The following is a 20512-nucleotide window of genomic DNA, read 5'->3' as shown; positions in this document are numbered from 1 at the left end:
AAGAGGTCCTTCTGCAGCTGTACAGGGCCCTGGTGAGACCCCACCTGGAGTACTGTGTGCAGTTTTGGTCTCCAAATTTGAGGAAGGACATTCTTGCTATTGAGGGAGTGCAGCGTAGGTTCACAAGGTTAATTCCCGGAATGGCGGGACTGTCATATGTTGAAAAATTGGAGCGACTGGGCTTGTATACACTGGAATTTAGAAGGATGAGAGGGGATCTGATTGAAACATATAAGATTATTAAGGGATTGGACACACTGGAGGCAGGAAGCATGTTCCCGCTGATGGGTGAGTCCAGAACTAGAGGCCACAGTTTAAGAATAAGGGGTAGGCCATTTAGAACAGAGATGTGGAAAAACTTTTTCACCCAGAGAGTGGTAGATATGTGGAATGCTCTGCCCCAGAAGGCAGTGGAGGCCAAGTCTCTGGATGCATTCAAGAGAGAGTTAGATAGAGCTCTTATAGATAGCGGGGTCAAGGGATATGGGGAGAGGGCAGCAACAAGGTACTGATTGTGCATGATCAGCCATGATCACAGTGAATGGCGATGCTGGCTAGAAGGGCCGAATGGCTAACGCCTACACCTACTGTCTATTGTCTATTGATCCAAAAATGTACTGGGTAGATTAATTGGTCATTGTAAATTGTCCCCATGATTAGGTTGTGGTTAAGTTGGAATTGTCAGTGGCTGCTGGGTGGTGTGGTTTAAATGACCAGAAGGGCCTATTCTGTGCTGTATCTCTAAATAAAATAAAACAATTGTCTTACAAGGCAGGTTGAGTGAGATAGGGCTTTCCTCTTTGGAGCAAAGGGTGTTGAGAGATGACTTGATATCGGTGTACAAGATCATAGGAGGTATTAATCAAGTGGTCAGCCAGAGACCTTTCACCAGGGTAGAAATAGTTAATATGAGGGGGGCATAATCTTAAGGTGATTGGAGGAAATTATAGGGGGTGACCATCTGCTCCAGTCTATGTGGATCATAGGTCAGCTTCCACAAACACTTGAGGACTCACTAATGGAAAAGCCCTTAGAGGATCACAAGTTCTGTGAGGAACTTCTTAGACACGGAGTCAGAATTGAACTCCAAACTCTGGTGACTTGAGCTATGATAGTGTTGTGCTAAACCGCTGTACTACTGTGGTTATGAGCACAATAGGTTCTGCAGATGCCGGCAACTTTCTGGAGAAACTCTGCAGGTCTGTGGAAGGGAACAAATAGTTGATGTTTTGGGCCAACACTTCATCAGGACTGGAAAGGAAGGGTGCAGAAGCCAGAATAAGAAGGTGGCTATAGGATTGGTGAAGGGCCTTTTATCTCAACATTGTTTTTACCTGGTCTGATTGTGATATCCAATGCTCTCTTGCTGATCATTTCGTACAAGGGAGAGTTGGTGGGGAAGTCAGAATTTTCTGCACTGGCGTCATAACAAACTTCAAATCCAAAGGTTTTGGCTGTCGTGCAGATGCGATAGACACTCTGGCTTAGGGTGTCTGGAAGCTCTTCAGCCGAGCACACAGATCCTGGGACAATGGCGAGAGGCAGCACTTTGTCCTGTAACACGGGCACAATTGAGACCAGTCGAAGAACCCTCTGAACACAGGTCAGAGACAAAACGACAAGAACCATTATTTACCATCACTTTGCGATTCACAGTTGAGTTCTTTGCCAATCGGAGAGCTTTGATCCTCAGCACAGACTCCTCACTCGGAAGCAGCGGGAATATGTTCTTTGTAGCGGGCTCTTCCACATTCCTCGAGTACGCAAATGCTTGTGTGCTGCATATATTTTGGAATTGGAATTGATACAATATCGATACATGTACTGAGATACAGTGGAAAGCTTGTGTTGCCAGTGGCGATACTTCACTAGGAATTTGAGATTTCTACATACGAATCATGGAGAGCATTCTGACTGGCTACATCACCGTCTGGTACGGAGGGCCCACTGCAGAGGCTTGTAGACTCAGTCAGCTCCATCATGGGCACTAGCCTCCCCAGTACATATAATATTACAGCACAGGAACAGGCCATTCGGCCCACAGTGTTGTGCTGAACCAGCTTAAAAGCAGATCAAAAACACCCAGACACTAATTCCTCCTATCTTCACTGTGTCCATGTCCCTCTATCTTCCTTACATCCATGTGCCTATCCAAACGTCTCTTAAAAGCCTCTAATGTATTTGCCTCTACCACCCTACCGGGCAGCATATTCCAGGTATCCACCATTTTCGGAGTTAAAAACTTACCCTCACCTTCAATACATGTCCTCTGGTGTTAGACATTTCAACTCTGGGAAACAAATACACTTTGTCCACTATATCTATACCTCTCATAACCTTATAAACTTCTATCAGATCTCCCATCAGCTTTTGATGCTTCAGAGAATACAACACAGATTTACCCAGCCCCTTGTGATCACTCATGCTCTCTAAACCAGGCAGCATCCTGGTAAATCTCTTCTGCAGTTGAGGACATCTTCAAGGAATGATATTTCAAAAATGCAGTATCCGTTATGAAGGACCCCACCACCCAGGACATGCCTTCTTCTTATTACTACCATCAGGGAGGAGGTACAGGAGCCTGAAGATACACACCTATTTAACCCTAGTCTAATCACAGGATAATTTCCAATGACCAATTAAACTACTAACCAGTATGTCTTTGGAACGTGGGAGGAAAGTGGAGCACCTGGAGGAAACCCATGTGCTCACAAGAAGGGCACACGGACTTCTTACAGATGGCGTCGGAATTGAACTCTGAATACGGATGCCCTGAGCTGTAAAAGAGTTGTGCCTACTGCTTTAGGAACAGCTTCGTCCCTTCATCGTCAGGTTTCTGAATGGACGACGAAACCATGAACCTCGATATTCTTGTTCTCATTTTGCACTACTTATTTAAAATTTTACATATTTTTATATTTCTTATAATAATTTATGGTATATTTTAATAATTGCAAGGTACTGCTGCTGCAAAACAACAAATTTCATGACATGTGCGGTGTTATTCTGAAATGCTGCCTTCAGCAAGTCATGCAGTATCGATGCAAAGAGATGCTGAGGTTAATGTTCAAGACTCCGTAAGAGTTCAAACATTGACCCTATGTTCCTTTCCACAGATACTGCCTGACTTGCTGAGTATTTTCACTACTTCTGACTTTGTTACTAAAGAAACAAAAGTTGTTTTTGATTGATTGATCGGCATGTGACTAAATGTTGACCTTCACTACGAGCAGCTATGTTGGTGTTACCTGAAAGAGAACAGCTGATTTTCCTGTTGCAGAGGAGGTGATTCAATTTTAATGTTCCTCTTTTTGTAGCTTATTCTTGCAGTGAAGTTCAGTGGGATGACAGTGCTGGTCTTCAGCTGAACTTCCACTCCGGTCTGGATCATAGGGCTGTTTATTCCCATGATTCCTTTGACATCTTTCACGGAACTGGGAGGAAGGAAGACAGCAGTCAAGTCACAAAGTTCCTTGGTGTGCACATCACCATCTATTCTGAACCCACAACTCATTAGTCAAAAGTGCACAGCCGTATCGATACTTTGAGGTGATTGAGGCATGCAAGGTTCTCACCCCCCCCCATTCTAACAACTTTCTACAAGAGCACCATCAAGAATGTTCTGTTTGTCTGCATTATTGTGTGGTACGGAATCTGCCATGCATCGGACTGCAAGTCCCTGCAGAGGACAGTAAAAACTACCGAGAGGATCAGGGGTCTTCCTTCCCCACCCCCCACCCACGTGACATTTTCTGGCAGCTCTGTATAAAAGTGCTTGAAGCATTATTGAGGATCTCTACCACCTATCCCACAATCTCTTTGACCCACTACCGTCAGGAAGGAGATACAGGAGCATCGGTTGTCATGAACCCTGCTGGTCTTGCACCAGTTTGTTAACCGCTGTTTTATCTAGAGTCATTAAGCCCATGTGCTTTCTGTTTAACCTTGATAAGTTTATTTTGACTGGCATGGGTTTTCAGTGTACTGCACCCGTTTAAAGCAGACTCCCAATTAGTGCAGTTTGTGTGTGCTTCGACAATGATTCACCTCACGCTCTCACTTGGTCAGGCCACTGCTGCTCAGCTGGAAATCCTATGAATAAACCTGACTATCATTCCTTTGCACCTGGGTTTGCTCAGAGCACACTGTGGCATCAGGAGTAGGACTGCAAGGCTGGGTAACAGCTTCTTCCCTCAGGCTGTGAGACTAACACATACCTGGCCACCACAGAGGTCTTATCACTAGGACAGTGAGCTGCTTACTGTTTACATTACTGTGCTGTGCACTATATGACAATAGACAGTAGGTGCAGGAGTAGGCCATTTGGCCCTCCTAGCCAGCACCGCCATTCACTGTGATCATGGCTGATCATACATAATCAGTACCCTGTTCCTGCCCTTTCCCCATATCCCTTGACCCCGCTATCTATAAGAGCTCTATCTAACTCTCTCCTGAATGCATCTGGAGACTTGGCCTCCACTGCCTTCTGGGGCAGAGCATTCCACATATCCACCACTCTGGGTGAAAAAGTTTTTCTGCATCTCTGTTCTAAACGGCCTACCCCTTATTCTTAAACTGTGGCCTCTAGTTCTGGACTCACCCATCAGCGGGAACATGCTTCCTGCCTCCAGTGTGTCCAATCCCTTAATAATCTTATATGTTTTAATCAGATCCCCTCTCATCCTTCTAAGTTCCAGTGTATAAAAAGCCCAGTCACTCCAATCTTTCAACATACGACAGTCCCGCCATTCCGGGATTTAACCTTGTAAACCTACGCTGCACTCCCTCAATAGCAAGAATGTCCTTCCTCAAATTTGGAGACCAAAACTGCACACAGTACTCCAGGTGGGGTCTCACCAGGGCCCTGTACAGCTGCAGAAGGACCTCTTTACTCCTATACTCAGTTCCTCTTGTTATAAAGGCCAGCATGCCATTAGCTTTCTTCACTGCCTGCTGTACCTGCAGGCTTGCTTTCATTGACTGATGTACAATATGCATTTTGTATTCTATTTTATTAACTTATTTATAGTAATATCTTGTCTTATGTGCTTTATGTGATATATGTTGGTGCACCATGGTCTGGAGGAATATTATTTTGTTTGGTTGTATATATGTAGAGTCAAAGGACATTAAACTTGAACTTGACTTGTCTAAGCAGCAATGGTATCAGTAGCTTGTGAGCATGTTCTGTTGGTGCCAGAAGCTCAGTGACACCTGAGGGATGATCCCAGCACAATCCTTGCTGATTTGATTTCATTTGATGCAAATAACATACAATCAGTGGCTACAGTGGCTGATTGGTAGGAGGCAGCGGGTGGGAATAAAAGGATCCTTTTCTGGTTGGCTGCCAGTGACTAGTGGTGTTCCGCAGGGGTTGGTGTTGGGACTGCTTCTTTTTAAGTTTTACATAAATGATTTAGATGATGGTATAGGTAGCTTTGTTGTCAAGTTTGCAGATGATATGAAGATTGGTGGAAGGGCAGGTAACGTTGAGGAAACTGGTGGGATGCAGAAGGACTAGACAGATGAGGAGAATGGGCAAGAAAGTGGCAAATGAAATACAATGTTAGAAATGCATGGTCATGCACTTTGGTAGAAGAAATAAATGTGTGGAGTATTTTTTAAATGGAGAAAATCCAAAAATCTGAGATGCAAAGGGACTTGGGAGTCCTTGTGCAAAACACCCTGAAGGTTAACTTGCAAATTGAGTCAGTGTTGAGGAAGGCAAATGCCATGTTAGCATTCATTTCAAGAGATCTAGAATACAAGAGCAAGGGTGTGATGCTGAGGCTTTGTAAGGCACTGGTGAGGCCTCACCTTGAGTATTGTGAACAGTTTTGGACCCCTCATCTTAGAAAAGATGTTCTGGCAATAGAGAGGGTCCAGAGGAGGTTCACAAGGGTAATTCCAGGAATGAAAGGGTTATCATACGAGGAACATTTGATAGCTCTGGGTCTGTACTCACTAGAATTCAGAAGGATGAGGGGGGATCTCATTGAAACTCTTCGAATGTTGAAAGGCCTAGACAGGGTAGATGTGGAAAGGATGTTTCCCATCTTTGGAGAGTCCAGGCTAAGACGGCACAGCCTCAGGATAGAGGGGCGCTCTTTCAGAACAGAGAAGCGGAGGAATTTCTGTAGCCAGGGGTGGTGAATTTGTGGAATTTTTTGCCACGTGCAGCTGTGGATGTCAGGTCATTGGACGTATATAAGGCAGAGATTGATAGGTTCTTGATTGGACATGTCATCAAAGGTTATGGGGAGAAGGCCGGGAACTGGGTTTGAGGAGGAAATAGAAAAAAGGATCAGCCATGATTGAATGGCGGAACAGACTCGATGGGCCAGATGGCCTAATTCTGCTCCTATGTGTTATGGTCTTTACGAGGCACACCTGTACACACCAGACCATAAGACAGAGGAGCATAATAAGGCCATTCAGCCCATCAAGTTTGCTCTGCCATTTCATCATGGCTGATGCTGGATCCCACTTAACCTCATACACCTGTTTTTTTTGCCATAACATTTGATGCCCTAACCAATCAGGAAACTGAATTTTCGCTTTAAATATACCCATAGACTTGATCTCCATTGCTGTCCGTGGCGGAGCATTTTGCAGATTCACTACTCTCTGGCTAAAAGAATTCCTCCTTACTGTATTCTAAAGGGTTGACCCTCAATTTTGAGCCCATGCCCTCTTGACACTCCTACCACAGGAACCATCCTTCCCACATCCACCCTATCGAGTCCTTTTAATGTATGCTAAGTCAAGAGGTTCAGTTGTTGTTCAGACCAAATATCAGAATGGTGAAGAAATGTGATCTAAGTGACTTTGACTGTGGAATGATTGTTGGTGTCAGACAGGTGGTTTGTGTAATGCCCTGGTTCATCTTTTTTTTGTGCTGTTCCGTGTGAGCTGCTTGGTTTCCGCTTTTGTTGAGTTACTGTTGAAGATAAGAAATAAGAGAATTGTGTGACATCCAATTAGGATGGTTGGATTAAGGGGAGGTTTCTCTGGTGAGGGACACTAAGGTTGGGCTTGGGGCTTTTGTTAGCAAGAGATGAAGAGAGAAGATGCCAGAGAGAGGAGGTCGTAGGATTCAACCCGGAGCGAAAATGTGATTCGATGAAGCCCAGGGTGAGATTGATGGAGGATTGGTGAAAGGGGAGCTGCGAGCTCCAACTTGTGCCCTTTTCTATTGCTTTTGTTCCTTCTTTACTAATGCTCAAGTCAAATTAAGAATTATAAAACTAAATCTTTTAATTGTATGCAGTATACTGTCTGCTATTTCATGGTACTCATTTGTAACAGGGTAACGAATCACACAGCACCCACATAAACGGGGTTTCAGGGTGCACTCCTGCCTCAATCTCACATATCTGGCGGGGCCAGAGATTGTTTCCCTTAGACTTACGCAGCTGAATGTTTCATTTGTGTAACTCGGAAACTGCTGATCTACTGGGATTTTTGCACATAACAGTCTCTAGAGTTTACAGAAAGAGGTGTGTAAATCATAAAAAAATCCAGTCAACGGCAGCCTCTGCTGGCGAAAATGCTTTGTTAATGAGAGCGGCCAGGGGAGAATGGCCAAACTGGTTCAAGCTGACAGGAAGGCGACATCAAAAAGCCACACGTTACAATGCTGGTGTGCAGAAAAGCAAAACACGTCGAACTTTGAAGTGGTTGGGCTGCAGTGGCAAAAGACCATGAGCATACACTCAGTGGCCTCTTTATTTGATTCAGGAAGTACCTAACCAAGTGGCCACTGAGTGTAGATATCATTAGGTTAATCAGTTTGGCACAACATTGTGGGCCGAAGGGCCTGTTTCTGTATTATATTCTACCATGTTCTTTGGAGTTACAGCACAACCACAGTGGGCAGCTGGGAGTTACAAGTTGGCCAGACTGGCTAAAATATAATGCAGGATTTTCTCCATAAGGGCATCTATAAACCAGGTGAGTTTTAAATGATGAACTTGAATGGCCATTTATTTATTGAGAACCAGTGTGGAGTAGGCCCTTTTGGCCATGCCAACCAGCAATCCCTAATTTAACCCTAGCCTAATCGCAGGAGAATTTATAATGACCAATTAACCTACCAACTGGTATGTTTTTAGACTGTGCAACTGGAAACTGGAGCACTTGGACGGAGAACGTACAAACTTCTTACAGGCAGCTGTGGGAATTGAACCCTGGCTCGCTAATCTCTACACTACCATGCTGTATTATTAGCAATACAGAATTTTTATTCCATATAATGTGGGCACTGGGTGTATTCCGCTCTATTTTTTGATGTACACTTGGCAATTAAAGTTAATCTTATATCTTAGCTTCTCATCACCCAAATCCTTTAAATGTATTTGCCCATCTGTTCTGTGAAAGAATTACCTGGCAGTGAGCTGAGATTCAAGATGAATGGCTCTGTTGAGGACGTGAGACAATGTTGTGTTGGAAAGGGGTGGAGTGAAAGTTGCCTTGGCTGTGGGAAAAGCAAGACAATGGTTATTTAGTTCATAAGCCCTTCTTCTCCCCTTCTGATCAAATAAATGTTGCTTTTTAGAACTCTGGAATAAATGATGGGAGTGTTAGAGGTACACAATAGGTCAGTCCATATCAGAAATAGGAAAGATTTGCAAATCATAAACACAAGTGATTTTGCAGATGCTGGGAATTTAGAGCAACACACACAAAATGCTGGAAGAACTTAGTGGGTCAGGCAGCATGTATGGAAATGAATAAACGATCAATGTTTTGGGCCGAGACCCTTCTTCAGGACTAAGAAGGAAGGGGGAAAGATGACAAAACAAAAAGGTGGGTTGGTGGGGAAGAAGGCTGGCTGGAAAGAGGTAGGTGAAGCCAGGTGGGTAGGAAAGGTCAAGGGCTAGAGAAGTAAGAATCTGATAGGAGAGTAGAGTGGACAATAGGAGAAAGAGAAGGAGGGGAGAACCTAAGGGGCAGTAATAGGTGGGTGAGAAGTAGAGAAAGTGGGGAATAGGCAGGGGGGGTGGGTTTGTTCACTGGAAGAAGAAATCAATATTCTGCCATCAGATTGGAAGTACCCAGATGGAACCTAAGATGATGCTCCTCCACCCGGAGGGTGGCCTCATCTTGGTACAAGAGGAGGTCATGGACTGGCGAATCGGAATGGGGAGGGGAATGGGAATTGGAATTAAAATGTTTGGCCTTCGGCGAATTCCACTTGTGGTGGATGGAGAAGAGGTGATTGATGAGGCGGTCCCTCCAATTTATGACGGACCTTACCAATATAGTGGAGGCTGTATCAGGAGCACTGGACACAAATAGACGACCCCAGCAGATTTGCAATTCCTGGAAGGACTGTTTGGGGCCCTGAACAGAGGAGAGGAAGGAGGTGTATGAGCAGTGTAGCACTTAAACCACTTGCAGGGATAAGTGCCGGGAGGGAGGTTTGTGGGGAGGGATGAATGGACAAGGAATTCGTGGAAGGATCAAGGTTTCATGCTCTTTGTATAAGAGGTCTATTCAGAGTCTTTTAGAAGTTGTCATCAAGTCTGGTGATACGTGTTCTCAAAGTTAGTGCCTTCTGCCAGGTGGGATGGGGCAGAGGAGACAATGACTGGGGAAAAAGCTGAGTCACTTATTGCAAGGAGATCTTTGCCATGCTTCAAGTACTCCCATTAGTCTACATTGCGTTCACCTCTGCGTCTAACGGCAATTCAGTGAAAGTGAGCTAACGACATGATTGGTGACAGATCGATTGATTGAAAATCCTACAGTTTCTCGAGGCATGATACATCACCATTTTCTCAAGGGCAACTAAGAAAGCGCAACAATTGGTGGCCTTCCATTGTAGGAACTCTACAAGTCACACAGCATCTGTGGCAGGAAAGAGCGGTTGACATTTTGGTCGAAAACCTGCAGTTCCTGATTCTTTATTTGTCCAGGTTCTGGCACCTACAGTCAATTGTGTCTGGAATACTCTCTGTTTTATTTCTCTAGCATTTATTTCCAACACTTATTTCAAAGACTTTGCTGTAAATGCCCAAGGGATAATTACCATGTGCTTGTACAGCTGACACTGTAGTGTAATAGAAGGCTAGCTCCAAGGGAAGACCAAGTGATGTTGGCACCATGTGTCGAAGCTCAGATACCAGCAAGGATTTGGTACATTTTATTGAAATCCCACGTTGAAGAGTGTTGATAAATTTCCTGAAAAGTCCATCCAGTTTTCCTTGGTTGCTAATCATCTGCAATAAAGGAAAACGAAGCAAAAGTGAATGACCTTGCTCAGTCCTTATACAGTCGACGACATGAGGGAGTGGGAATCCCTTGCTGGGGAATTCTTGCTTCCTGCCTCACTTGTGAATGAAAGCAAATGGATTGAGTGAGCAATGGTCAAGATAGACACAAAAGGCTCTGTGCTGGGATTCCAGGCTCCAGAAGTGGTAAGGAATTTTAGATCTGGATCCTTAATTAGGGGATGGTTGGGAAAACATACAGTAGATTATTGCTCGAGCAATCGTCAAAGTGGGAGATGTCAGATTTTGCAATCGCTCTGGAAAAGCCTACACTGGTGACCGTCCCGCACTTTTCCTACACTACATCGATGACTGCATTGGCGCTTCTTCCTGCACCCATGCTGAACTTGTCGATTTATCCACTTTGCCTCTAACTTCCAACCAGCCTTCAAATTTACCTGGTCCATTTTCAACAATTCCCTCCCCTTTCTCGATCTCACCATCTCTATCGCTGGAGACAGCTTATCCACTGATGTCTATTATAAACCCACTGATTCTCACAGCTACCTGGGTGATACCTCTTCCCACCCTATTACTTACAAAAACACTATCCCCTTCTTTCAATGTCTTTGTCTCCACTGCATCTGCTCTCAGGATGAGGCTTTTCATTCTAGAACAAAAGAGATATCCTCCTTTTTCAAAGAAAGGTGCTTCCCTTCCTCCACCATCAACACTATTATATTGTATTGCTTGGAAAAGTATTCCTAGGACATACTGCAAGAATACAAATCAGCTGTCCAGTGGCCTTAAATAAATGAGATGCACTCTAATATAACCAGTTAAAGCCTGCATAGAGATATAGAACATATAACCGACTCTCAGTAACCACTTTACCTCTCGTAATGAATAAAGTGCCCACCAAGTTTATACTCATGGTCTTTTGCTGCTGTAGCCCATCCATTTCAAGGTTCAACGTATTGTGCATTCAACAATGTTCTTCTGTACACCTCTGTTGTAACATGTGGTTACTTGAGTTACTGATGTCTTCCGGTCAGCTTGAACCAGTCTGGCTATTTTTTGCTGACCTCTCTCATTAACGTGGTGTTTTCGCCCACAGAACCGCTGCTCACTGCACGTTTTTTTTCTGGTTTTCACACCACGTTCTGTAAACTCTTGAGACCATTATGCATGAAAATCCCAGGAGATCAGCAGTTTCTGAGATGTTCAAACCACCTGGTCTGGCACCAACAATCATTCCATGGTCAAAGTAATTTATATCACATTTTTTTCTCCGTTCTGTTGTTTGGTCTGAACAACTGAACCTCTTGACCATGTCTGCATGCTTTGACTTATTGAATACATATTTGCTTAGGTAATAAAGGTAATAAAGTGACCTCTGGGTGTAGAATAGCATGACACAGTACAGGTCTTTTGGCTCATGATGTCATGCTGCCATTTTAATCTATTCCAAGGTCAACATAATGCGTCTCCCTCTCACAACCCTCCATTTTTCCATGAACCTCTCTAAGAGTTCCTTAGATGTCCCTAATGCCTGAGCCTCTATCAGCACCCCTGACAGGATATTCCATTCACTTTCTGCTCTCTGTGTAGAAAACCTACCTCTGACATCCACCCCCCATACTTTGTTCCAATCACCTTAAACTTACACCCATTCATGTTAGCCAATACTGCCCTGGGAAGAAGTGATTCTCTGTCTACTCAATCTATGCCTTTTATCATCTTGTATGCCTTTATCAAATCACCTTTCATGCTCCTTCAGTCCAAAGAGAAAAGCCCTAATTTGCTCAACGGTTCCTCATTAGACACACTCTCTAATCCAGACAGCAGCCTGGTAAATAGATAGATACTTTATTCATCCCCAAGGGGAAATTCAACATTTTTCCAGTGTCCCATACACTTATTGTAGAAAAACTAATTACATAAGTATTTAACTCAATATAAATATGATATGCATCTAAAATCACCCTCCCAAAAAGCTTTAATAAATAGCTTTTAAAAAGTTCTTAAATAGTTACTAAAGTGCATTGAGTGGTAACTTAAGCTCAGTCCTAATCCCGGCACTTTAACATATCTTGCCCCTGGTGGTTGAATTGTAGAGCCGAATGGCTTTGGGGAGTAATGATCTCTTCATCCTGTCTGAGGAGCATTGCATTGACAGCAACCTGCCGCTGAAGCTGCTTCTCTGTCTCTGGATGGTGCTGTGCAGAGGATGTTCAGGGTTTTCCTGATTGACCGTAGCCTACTCAGCGCCCTCCGCTCTGCCACCGATGTCATACTCTCCAGTTCTGTGCCCACGACAGAGCCCGCCTTCCTCACCAGCTTATTAAGACGTGAGGCGTCCCTCTTCTTAATGCTGCCTCCCCAGCACGCCACCACAAAGAAGAGGGCGCTCTCCACAACTGACCGATAGAACATCTTCAGCATCTCCCTACAAACATTGAATGACACCAGCCTTCTGAGGAAGTACAGTCGACTCTGTGCTTTCCTGCACAGGGCATCTGTGTTGGCAGTCCAGTCTAGCTTCTCGTCTAACTGCACTCCCAGATACTTGTATGTCTTAACCTCCTCAGAACCCTCACTAAAGCTTCCACATCCTTCCTATCATGAGATGACCAGAACCAAACACAATACTCCAAGTGTAGCCTCACTGAAACATTACCTCACAGTCCTTGAACTCAATCCCCCAACTAATGAAGGCCAACAACCCATTCGCCTTTCCAACCACTCCATGAACTTGCATAGCAACCCTGAATGATCTATGGATGTGCATCTCAAGATCCTGTATTCTGAGGCCTTCTGGTTCTAGACTCCTCCTCTGTAGGAAACATCCTCTCTACATCCATCCTATCCTATCCCATTCTCCTGCTTTCTCCCCATAGCTTTTAATGCCTTTACTAATCAAGAATCTATCAACCGCCACTTTGATTATGACTTGACCTCCAAAGTCATCTGCAGCATTGAATTCCGCATATTCACCAGGCTCTCGTTAAAACAAATTCCTTCTCACCTCTGTTTGAAAAGGACATTCTTGTATTCTGAGCACTTCTGGTCCTAGACTTCTCCGCTATTGAAAACATCCTCCTGACAAGCCTGCACAGACAGTTATCTCCCAGTCTCCACCTCGCAAGTAGGGGTCACCTGCCGCTGGTTTCCAGCTCATCACCTGCAGCCTATTTAACAGCCTTTGTTCACTCATATGAACCAGATGCTCTTTGCCTTTGGTAACCTTGTTGTGTTAATTATTTGCTCCCTCTTGTTTTGTAGCCTCTAATGGCTTGTTATTTCTGTAGTTTATGACTAAAATATTGTTTACTGCTAAATCCTCTCCCCTGCTCTGCTTTTGGGTCAAGCCTCTTCTATGTTTCTTGACACATCTTCATGTTCACTCAATCTCAGCCGTTCAATACTTGGTAGGGTTCCTCCTCGTTCCTCTAAACTCCTGCAAGTACAGGGCCAGAGCAACTTAATGTTCCTCATACAGTAATTTTTCTTTCCCAGGATTACTTTCATAAACATCCTCTCCAATACCAACACATCTTTTCTTAGCTATGTCCACAACTGTTCACATTACTCCAAATGAGGTCTGATAAAGCATCATTGCTTTTATATTTTAGTCCCCTCAAAATGAATGCTAACATTGCATTTGCCTTCCTTATCACTGACTCAACCTGCAAGTTGACCTTTAAGGAATCCTGCACAAGGACTCACAAGTCTCTTTGCACTTCTGATTCCTGGTCTGTGCCTTTATTCCTTCTACCAAAGTGACCAAACACTTCCTACACTGTATTCATCTGCCACTTTTTTGCCGTTCTCCCAATCTGTCCAAGTGCTTGTGTAGATAGATACAGCCTGATCTACAGAATTCCTTCAGCTTTCTATAGTGTTGTTCTTGACTATTTGATATTTTTACTCTTGGAGAAAGATTCTATCTATCTCCCTGTCTTTTCCTCTCATCATCTTGTCAACTTCTATCAGGTCTAAAATTCTGAACTTTTGCCTATATTAGAAACCTCAAGTAAATTTGCTCTTAAAAGGATCGAAAAAAATAGCAATTTCAATTTCTCATTTCATACCTTCATGATTTCTTGAATATCATTCTGGTTGAGCTCAACAAAAGTGATCTCTTGGCCAAACAGTTTGATGTAAAAGCTCACCAATGGTTTAATTGCAGGCATCGATTTCCAGTCAGACACCTAAAGGGGGACCAAGAGAAGAGGAAGAAGCAATGTGGAACCTTTGGAAGTCTACAACAAAAAACTGAGAATTACCCTGAGACTCAATTTTGTTGGGGAATGAACGGTTCATGTGTCACTTGTAGATAGGAGGAAGGATAATGGCTGGGTCACTGATTGATCTTTCTCAAAATCATAGCCACAGTGTGCACCATTTACAGGATGCAATTGGATAACTCACTAAAGCTTGAGGGGTTGATGAAGATATGGTAGGGGTTAGAGCTGGGGTCAGGCATGAGACCAGAGGATGTCATTGGGTCGGAAGGCTGAGAGTAAAAACTGAAGTCCGGATGCAAGGTCTTGACTGTCCATTTCTATCATAGATGCTGCCTGACCTGTTGAGTTCCTCCACCATTTTGTGTGTGACTTCAGATATTCAGCAACTGTAGTATCTGGTGTCTCGAACTCACAAAGGTTTTCCAGATCCATGGCTTTGCCCTTCCAAAGGAAAGGACCATGGGGCTTTTGCTGACAAGTTTCTCTCCAAGTGACAAATCTGGATGTACCTCTATACTGGGGACATTCTAGAACCTCCCAACAGTGCTTCGGCGATAGATCCACCAGATTTAAAAGGAGCTCACCACCTCGCTTATCCTGAGGTCAGCAAAAAAGTGCTCGAAGTAAAATAAACAGGAGTTCCTGGAAATACTCAGCGGGTCAGAAAGGGTACGCGCAGTCACTCAAGTCTGCTGGAATCTAGAGCAACAAGTAAGATGCTGGAGGAACTCAGCTGGTCAGGACAGCGTCTCTGGAGGGACATGGACAGCCAACATTTTGGGTCGAGTCCCTTCATCGAGACTGCAAGGTAGAGAGGAATTCACCCATATAAAAAGGTGGAAGGAGGTTATAGAGCGTGAGCTGACAAATAATAGGTGGTCCAGTTGAGCAGGGGTGATAGGCAAATAGGGGAGGGTCTTTGACCTGAAATTATAACTTTATCTCTCTCTCTCTCTGCAGATGCTGCTTGACCTGCTCTGTGTTTCCAGCATTTTCAGTAAGGGAATAGAATTTTCAGGGAGGGAGAAGGGAAATGGTGAAGGGGTGGGGTGGGGGGTCAGGGACATTACCAGAAGTTTGAGAAATCAATGTTCATGCCATCAGGTTGAGGCTATCCAAATGGAATAGAAGGTGTTGTCCCTCCCTCACCTTACCTCCTTGCTCACCCATTGCCTCCCTCTGGTGCTCCTCCCCCCTTTTCCTTTCTTCCATGGCCTTCTGTCTCCTTCACCAATCAACTTCCCAGCTCTTTACTTCATCCCACCCCCTCCAGGTTTCACTCATCACCTGATATTTCTCTCTCCCCTCCCACCCCACCTTTTAAACCTACTCATCAGCTTCTTTTCTCCAGTCCTGCTGAAGGGCTTCGGCCTGAAACGTCAACTGTACTTTTTTCCATAGGTGCTCCCTGGCCTGCTGAGTTTCTCCAGTATTTTGTGTGTAACTCTCTCCTGCCCCAGCTGTTCAAGGAGGAGGGTTGGACATGGGGCTAGCAACTCCATCCCATTAAAACCCAGTGATACCGAAACAACAGCAGAAGCTCTAAAGTCCTCATTCTTGGGAGAGAAATTTATCTTTGCCAAGAAGACATATGAAATTTTGCAAACAGAAGCCATGGGGCTGGTGAACCTTTAGCCCAGGACTGAGGACCCTGGTGAGCTGTCATTGGCGATCTAGCCTCAGGTGGAGTAATGAGTATAAGATGAAGAAATAGGTTAGAGGAAATTTGTGGATTTCTCAAGTAATCCACCAACATGCAAAGCTCTCTCAGTTGACATCTTTCTGATAGCTCATGAAAATAGCTTTTTAACTTCTTAATCATCTGTTTTTCACCTTAAGCATGTTTCTGGGCCTTTCAGAGCCTGCGATTTACAGCTTGGAGGTTGTTTGAGTGATCCAGCACTTTGCCGTCTCCGAGAAGATTTCAGGAAGTGAGTGCGTCCTTGGATGGCTTCAATGTGAAGAAACTTGGAGACGAGGCATGAACCGATGTTCCACTCTGTCTAGCCACTGAAAGCATCCATTAGAGGCATCGAGGAAGGCTGAGACATCGAGATGAATGCAGAAGGCGAGTGAGAGTTTCGGTGCCTTTTGATCAGTTTCAGGGAAGGCACCTGTGAGCAGCCTGTCACTGTGTGGCCCACTGTGGCAGGCAGGTAGGCCTTTGCCTCGTGTGGGAACCTGCTCCTTCGATGAATATTGGTGAGATCGTAGGATGGTATTGGGATTCAGCATTTATGGACGGGACTATTTGCGTTTATGGACTGTGGAATTTTACAGCCTTATGGTTTTTATATTCTGTGTTTTTTATCACCTGTTCCTTTTCCATTTTGTTGTGTGAGGGGATGATGATTGGGGGTTGATGTTCTGTTCTGTTAGTTTTTGTGTGGGTGGGGGGTTTGATGTTCCTATTCCATTTTGTGTGGGGGCATTGGTTTGGGGGGGTGGTTGATGATCAGGACGTCATTCTTTTTTTGTCTGGGGGGGGGTGAGGGTTTGTCGTTCTTTCTTTGTTTTGTGGCTGTCTGGAGAATCCAAATTTCAGAGCTGTTAATAAATGCATGCTTTGATAATTAACCTTTGAACCTTTAATTGATAGTAGTTTCTTATTTCTAGATTTTTAAAGAACTGAATTCAAATTAGCAAATGGAGAAGATAGGATTTTAAATCACTTTTTCTTATTTGTCCAGATCACTAGAGTAATTTTCCAATAACTAAATCCACATAGATTTTGATTTCATTCATCACACATGTATTGAAACAGTGAAATGTATTCTTTTCATTCACAGCCAACACACCCAAGGATGTGCTGGGAGCAGCCAGCAAGTATTTATATCTTACTTTAATTTGTAGTAATTTTTGTGTATGGCACTGTACAGCCACCACAAGACAACACAGTTCATGACATTTATCAGTGATAATAAACCTAATTCTGATTGTCAGACCATGAGAGAGAGCACTGTGGAATGAAGAATCATCCTCCTTACCTTTTTCAAAATCTGCTCCATGCTGTTTTTCTTCGGTCCCTTCCAGAAGGCTGGTTTGCTCTTTGACAAGGCTTGTTGTATTCCTTCGACCTGGATACCAACCTTTATAAAGACAACCAGATGTTCGTCAGTAACCCCGACAGTTGGAGAGTCGGATGCAGGTGACAACTCTTACTGACGGATACTTTGTGGTAGAATTACCTCCAGAGAGTCCATGAGAGCTCCAAGGCCATAATATCTGAAGTTGGCTATGGCTGAAGTTGGAAGAATACCATCGAATTTCTTCAGTAAATAAAGGTTGGTATCGATTCCAGCCAGAAACCGATCTGCAAGAATAGTTCTCAACATTCAAGTGGCTCTGCTAAAGAGTTACACAGTCATAAAGCATGTAAACTGACCCTTCAGACCAACTGATCCTTTCAATTGTCCTTTCCAACTGTCCATTCAGGCTTGTCCCATGTGCCAGCATGTTGCCCATGATCCTCTAAACCTTTCCTATCCATATAACTGCCCAAACTCTCTTTTAAAAGTTGTTATCACGAAACGTCAGGGGTAAGTTTTTTACTCAGAGAGTGGTGAGTGCGTGGAATGGGCTGCTGGCAACAGTGGTGGAGGCGGCTATGATAGGGTATTTTAAAAGACTTTTAGATGGGTACATGAAGCTTAGAAAAATAGAGGGCTATGGGTAAGCCTAGTAATTTCTAAGGTAGGGACATGTTCGGCACAACTTTGTGGGCCGAAGGGCTTGTATTGCGCTGTAGGTTTTCTATGTTTTTATGTAAAAAGACTTGTCTGAGTGTCAGATGCAGATGGGCAACCCGATAGAAGTACATAAAATTATGAGACATATAAGGTAGAGTGTTTTTAAAGATATAAAAATATAATGATAAAGATTAAAATGCACAAAATGCTGGAGCAAGTCAGGCAGTATCTCTGGACGTGAGTAAACAGTCAGCATTTCAGGCTGACTTTATCACCACTTGGCCTAGAATGTTGCCGTTCATTCATTTCCATAGAGGCTGCCTAACTTGCTGAGTTCCTCAGAATTTTGTGTGTGTTGTTCTGGATTTACAGCAACTGCAGAATCTCCTGTGCTTATGAAAAAGATCAAATCTGCCAGATTTGTGCTGTTATCAACACCACATTTCAAACTCATTAAATAACCAGCTCTCTCTATCTTAATGATAGCCCAATGTAAGCGGTGTTGTCAATGTGCAGAGAGAGGCAGCAATGGATGAAGAAATTGAGGAGATTTGTGCAATTTTTTATTCTTCATCTGTTGTTTCTTCTTGAGGGCAACGAAATGTCATGGCTAGTTTGGAGTCATGTGGAGGGTGAGTGAGGAATGTCTCCCAGTCTGTGGGTGGACGAAAGGACAATTTGAAAGTCAGATCCCAAAGTTTGATCGGACGTCCTGAAATTGAAGTCCAACTGCAAAAGCCTGGAGACTGGAGGCTGGAGGCCTTTTTTGAAGTTGAAGAACAGTCTACGCAGGTGGGAAGGAGGGAAGGTTTGCTGTGTTGTTTGGTTGCTTGTTGTGTTCTGTGTTGTTCTGCCGAGCATTGTGGGCATGCTATGTTGGCAACAGAAAGTGTGGTGACACTTGCAACCCTCCCCCACCCCCTAGCACATTCCTAGGTTGTGTTGTTGTTAATGCAAATGACATATTTCATTTGATGTACATATGATAAATAAATCTGAATTTGAATCTGAAGATTAGACAGATGTTGTGTGGCTGGCAAGGATAATCAGCAGATTTAATGTTTTATTTCCTGATTCTCTGCCATCACCCAGGCCTCTTCATGTATGAAGCGCCAGTAGCGTTATGCTGTTTACCCTTTAACTTGTGTCGTAAATACACCTTATTATTTGTTAATTGATCTGTGCCAATATGACTTTATGTGTTATGTGTGTGAGTTACAGTACAGTGCAAGAATCTTAGGCACCCTAGATTTTTCATATGGTTGAGATGGTATGCCCTCCAAAGAGTCCTGATCTCAATATTTTTGAGGCTGACCTGATTTACATGGCAAGACAGAAGCAGGTGAGACAACTGAAAAACAAAGTCTGCAGATGTACCGTGACAAGTTCTCCAAGATGCTTGGAACAACCTACCGGCCGATTTTCATAGCAAACTGCATGCCGGTGTACCTAAGAGAATTGATGCAGGTGTAACACCCTGGGAAGGGTTTCACTGCTGATGTAATGGTCTTCCTGTGGAAGCAGTGTTTGGGTTACGGTTAGAGATAGCGGGTGCTTTGGAATGTGAGCATCCAATGAAAGGGGTGTGTTTTCGTGTTTTCGTGCCTGACACGGGGGTGAGCTGGGTCTTTTGTTCCGTTGGGAAATGAAGGGAGAAGATGCCGGAGAGAAGAGGTTGTAGGACTTGACCCCGAGCGGGGCTGTGATCTGACGAAGCCCGGGGAGATCGAAGGAGGATCGGCGAAGGGGAAACCGTGAGCTCCAACTTGTGCACATTAGACTGTTTCACTAAAGTGGGCCCTTCTCTTTTTTTTTGCTTTTTCTTTACTAACTCTTTAGTCAAATTAAGAATTATGAAGCTAAGTCATTTAATTGTATGCAGTGCACTGTCTGTTATTTCGTGTTACTTTCTTGTAACAGGGTAACGAATCATGAAGCAGCCACACAAACGGGGTTTCAGAACTAGAGGGTTTCAGTTTTAAAAGCAAAGGGAAGGTCACACCAAATATTGATCTGATTTAGTTTGTTTTTACTGTTTACTGCTCTTTATAGTATTTTTTTTGATATTCAGAAGCTTTTTGTTTTATTATTTTTGAAAGCATCTTCCCTTTACAGATTTTTTTTAACATGTGCCTAAGACTTTTGCAGATTATTGTATTCTCTGGATGCTTTCAAGAGAGAGTTAATTAGAGCTCTTAAACATAGCGGAGTCAAGGGATATGGGGAGAGGGCAGGAACGGGGTACTGATTTTGGATGATCAGCCATGATCCCATTGAATGGTAGTGCTGGCTTGAAGGGCCAAATGGCCTACTCCTGCACCTAGTGTCTATTGTCTATGATTTCTAGGCTCAAAACAGA

General features: G+C 43.8%; 1 protein-coding gene across 1 annotated transcript in view; it reads right to left on the bottom strand.

Moving 5' to 3' along the window:
- LOC132402339 (vitellogenin-like) overlaps positions 1 to 20512 on the bottom strand; it is a 145016-nt gene that overhangs the window by 87029 nt on the left and 37475 nt on the right. Inside the window, exons 13-20 of the mRNA XM_059985217.1 lie at positions 17653 to 17777; positions 17452 to 17553; positions 14309 to 14428; positions 10034 to 10223; positions 8386 to 8476; positions 3249 to 3434; positions 1637 to 1778; positions 1335 to 1554 (exon numbers count right to left, since the gene is read on the bottom strand). Of these exons, the coding sequence (XP_059841200.1) occupies positions 1335 to 1554; positions 1637 to 1778; positions 3249 to 3434; positions 8386 to 8476; positions 10034 to 10223; positions 14309 to 14428; positions 17452 to 17553; positions 17653 to 17777 (1176 nt within the window). The remainder of the gene's footprint in view (positions 1 to 1334; positions 1555 to 1636; positions 1779 to 3248; positions 3435 to 8385; positions 8477 to 10033; positions 10224 to 14308; positions 14429 to 17451; positions 17554 to 17652; positions 17778 to 20512) is intronic.

This window comes from Hypanus sabinus, chromosome 11 (assembly GCF_030144855.1).
Source record: "Hypanus sabinus isolate sHypSab1 chromosome 11, sHypSab1.hap1, whole genome shotgun sequence".
Classification (NCBI taxonomy): Eukaryota; Metazoa; Chordata; class Chondrichthyes; order Myliobatiformes; family Dasyatidae; genus Hypanus; species Hypanus sabinus.
The sequence above is the reverse complement of the archived record's forward strand: the minus strand, read 5'-3'. Positions and strand labels throughout refer to the sequence as shown.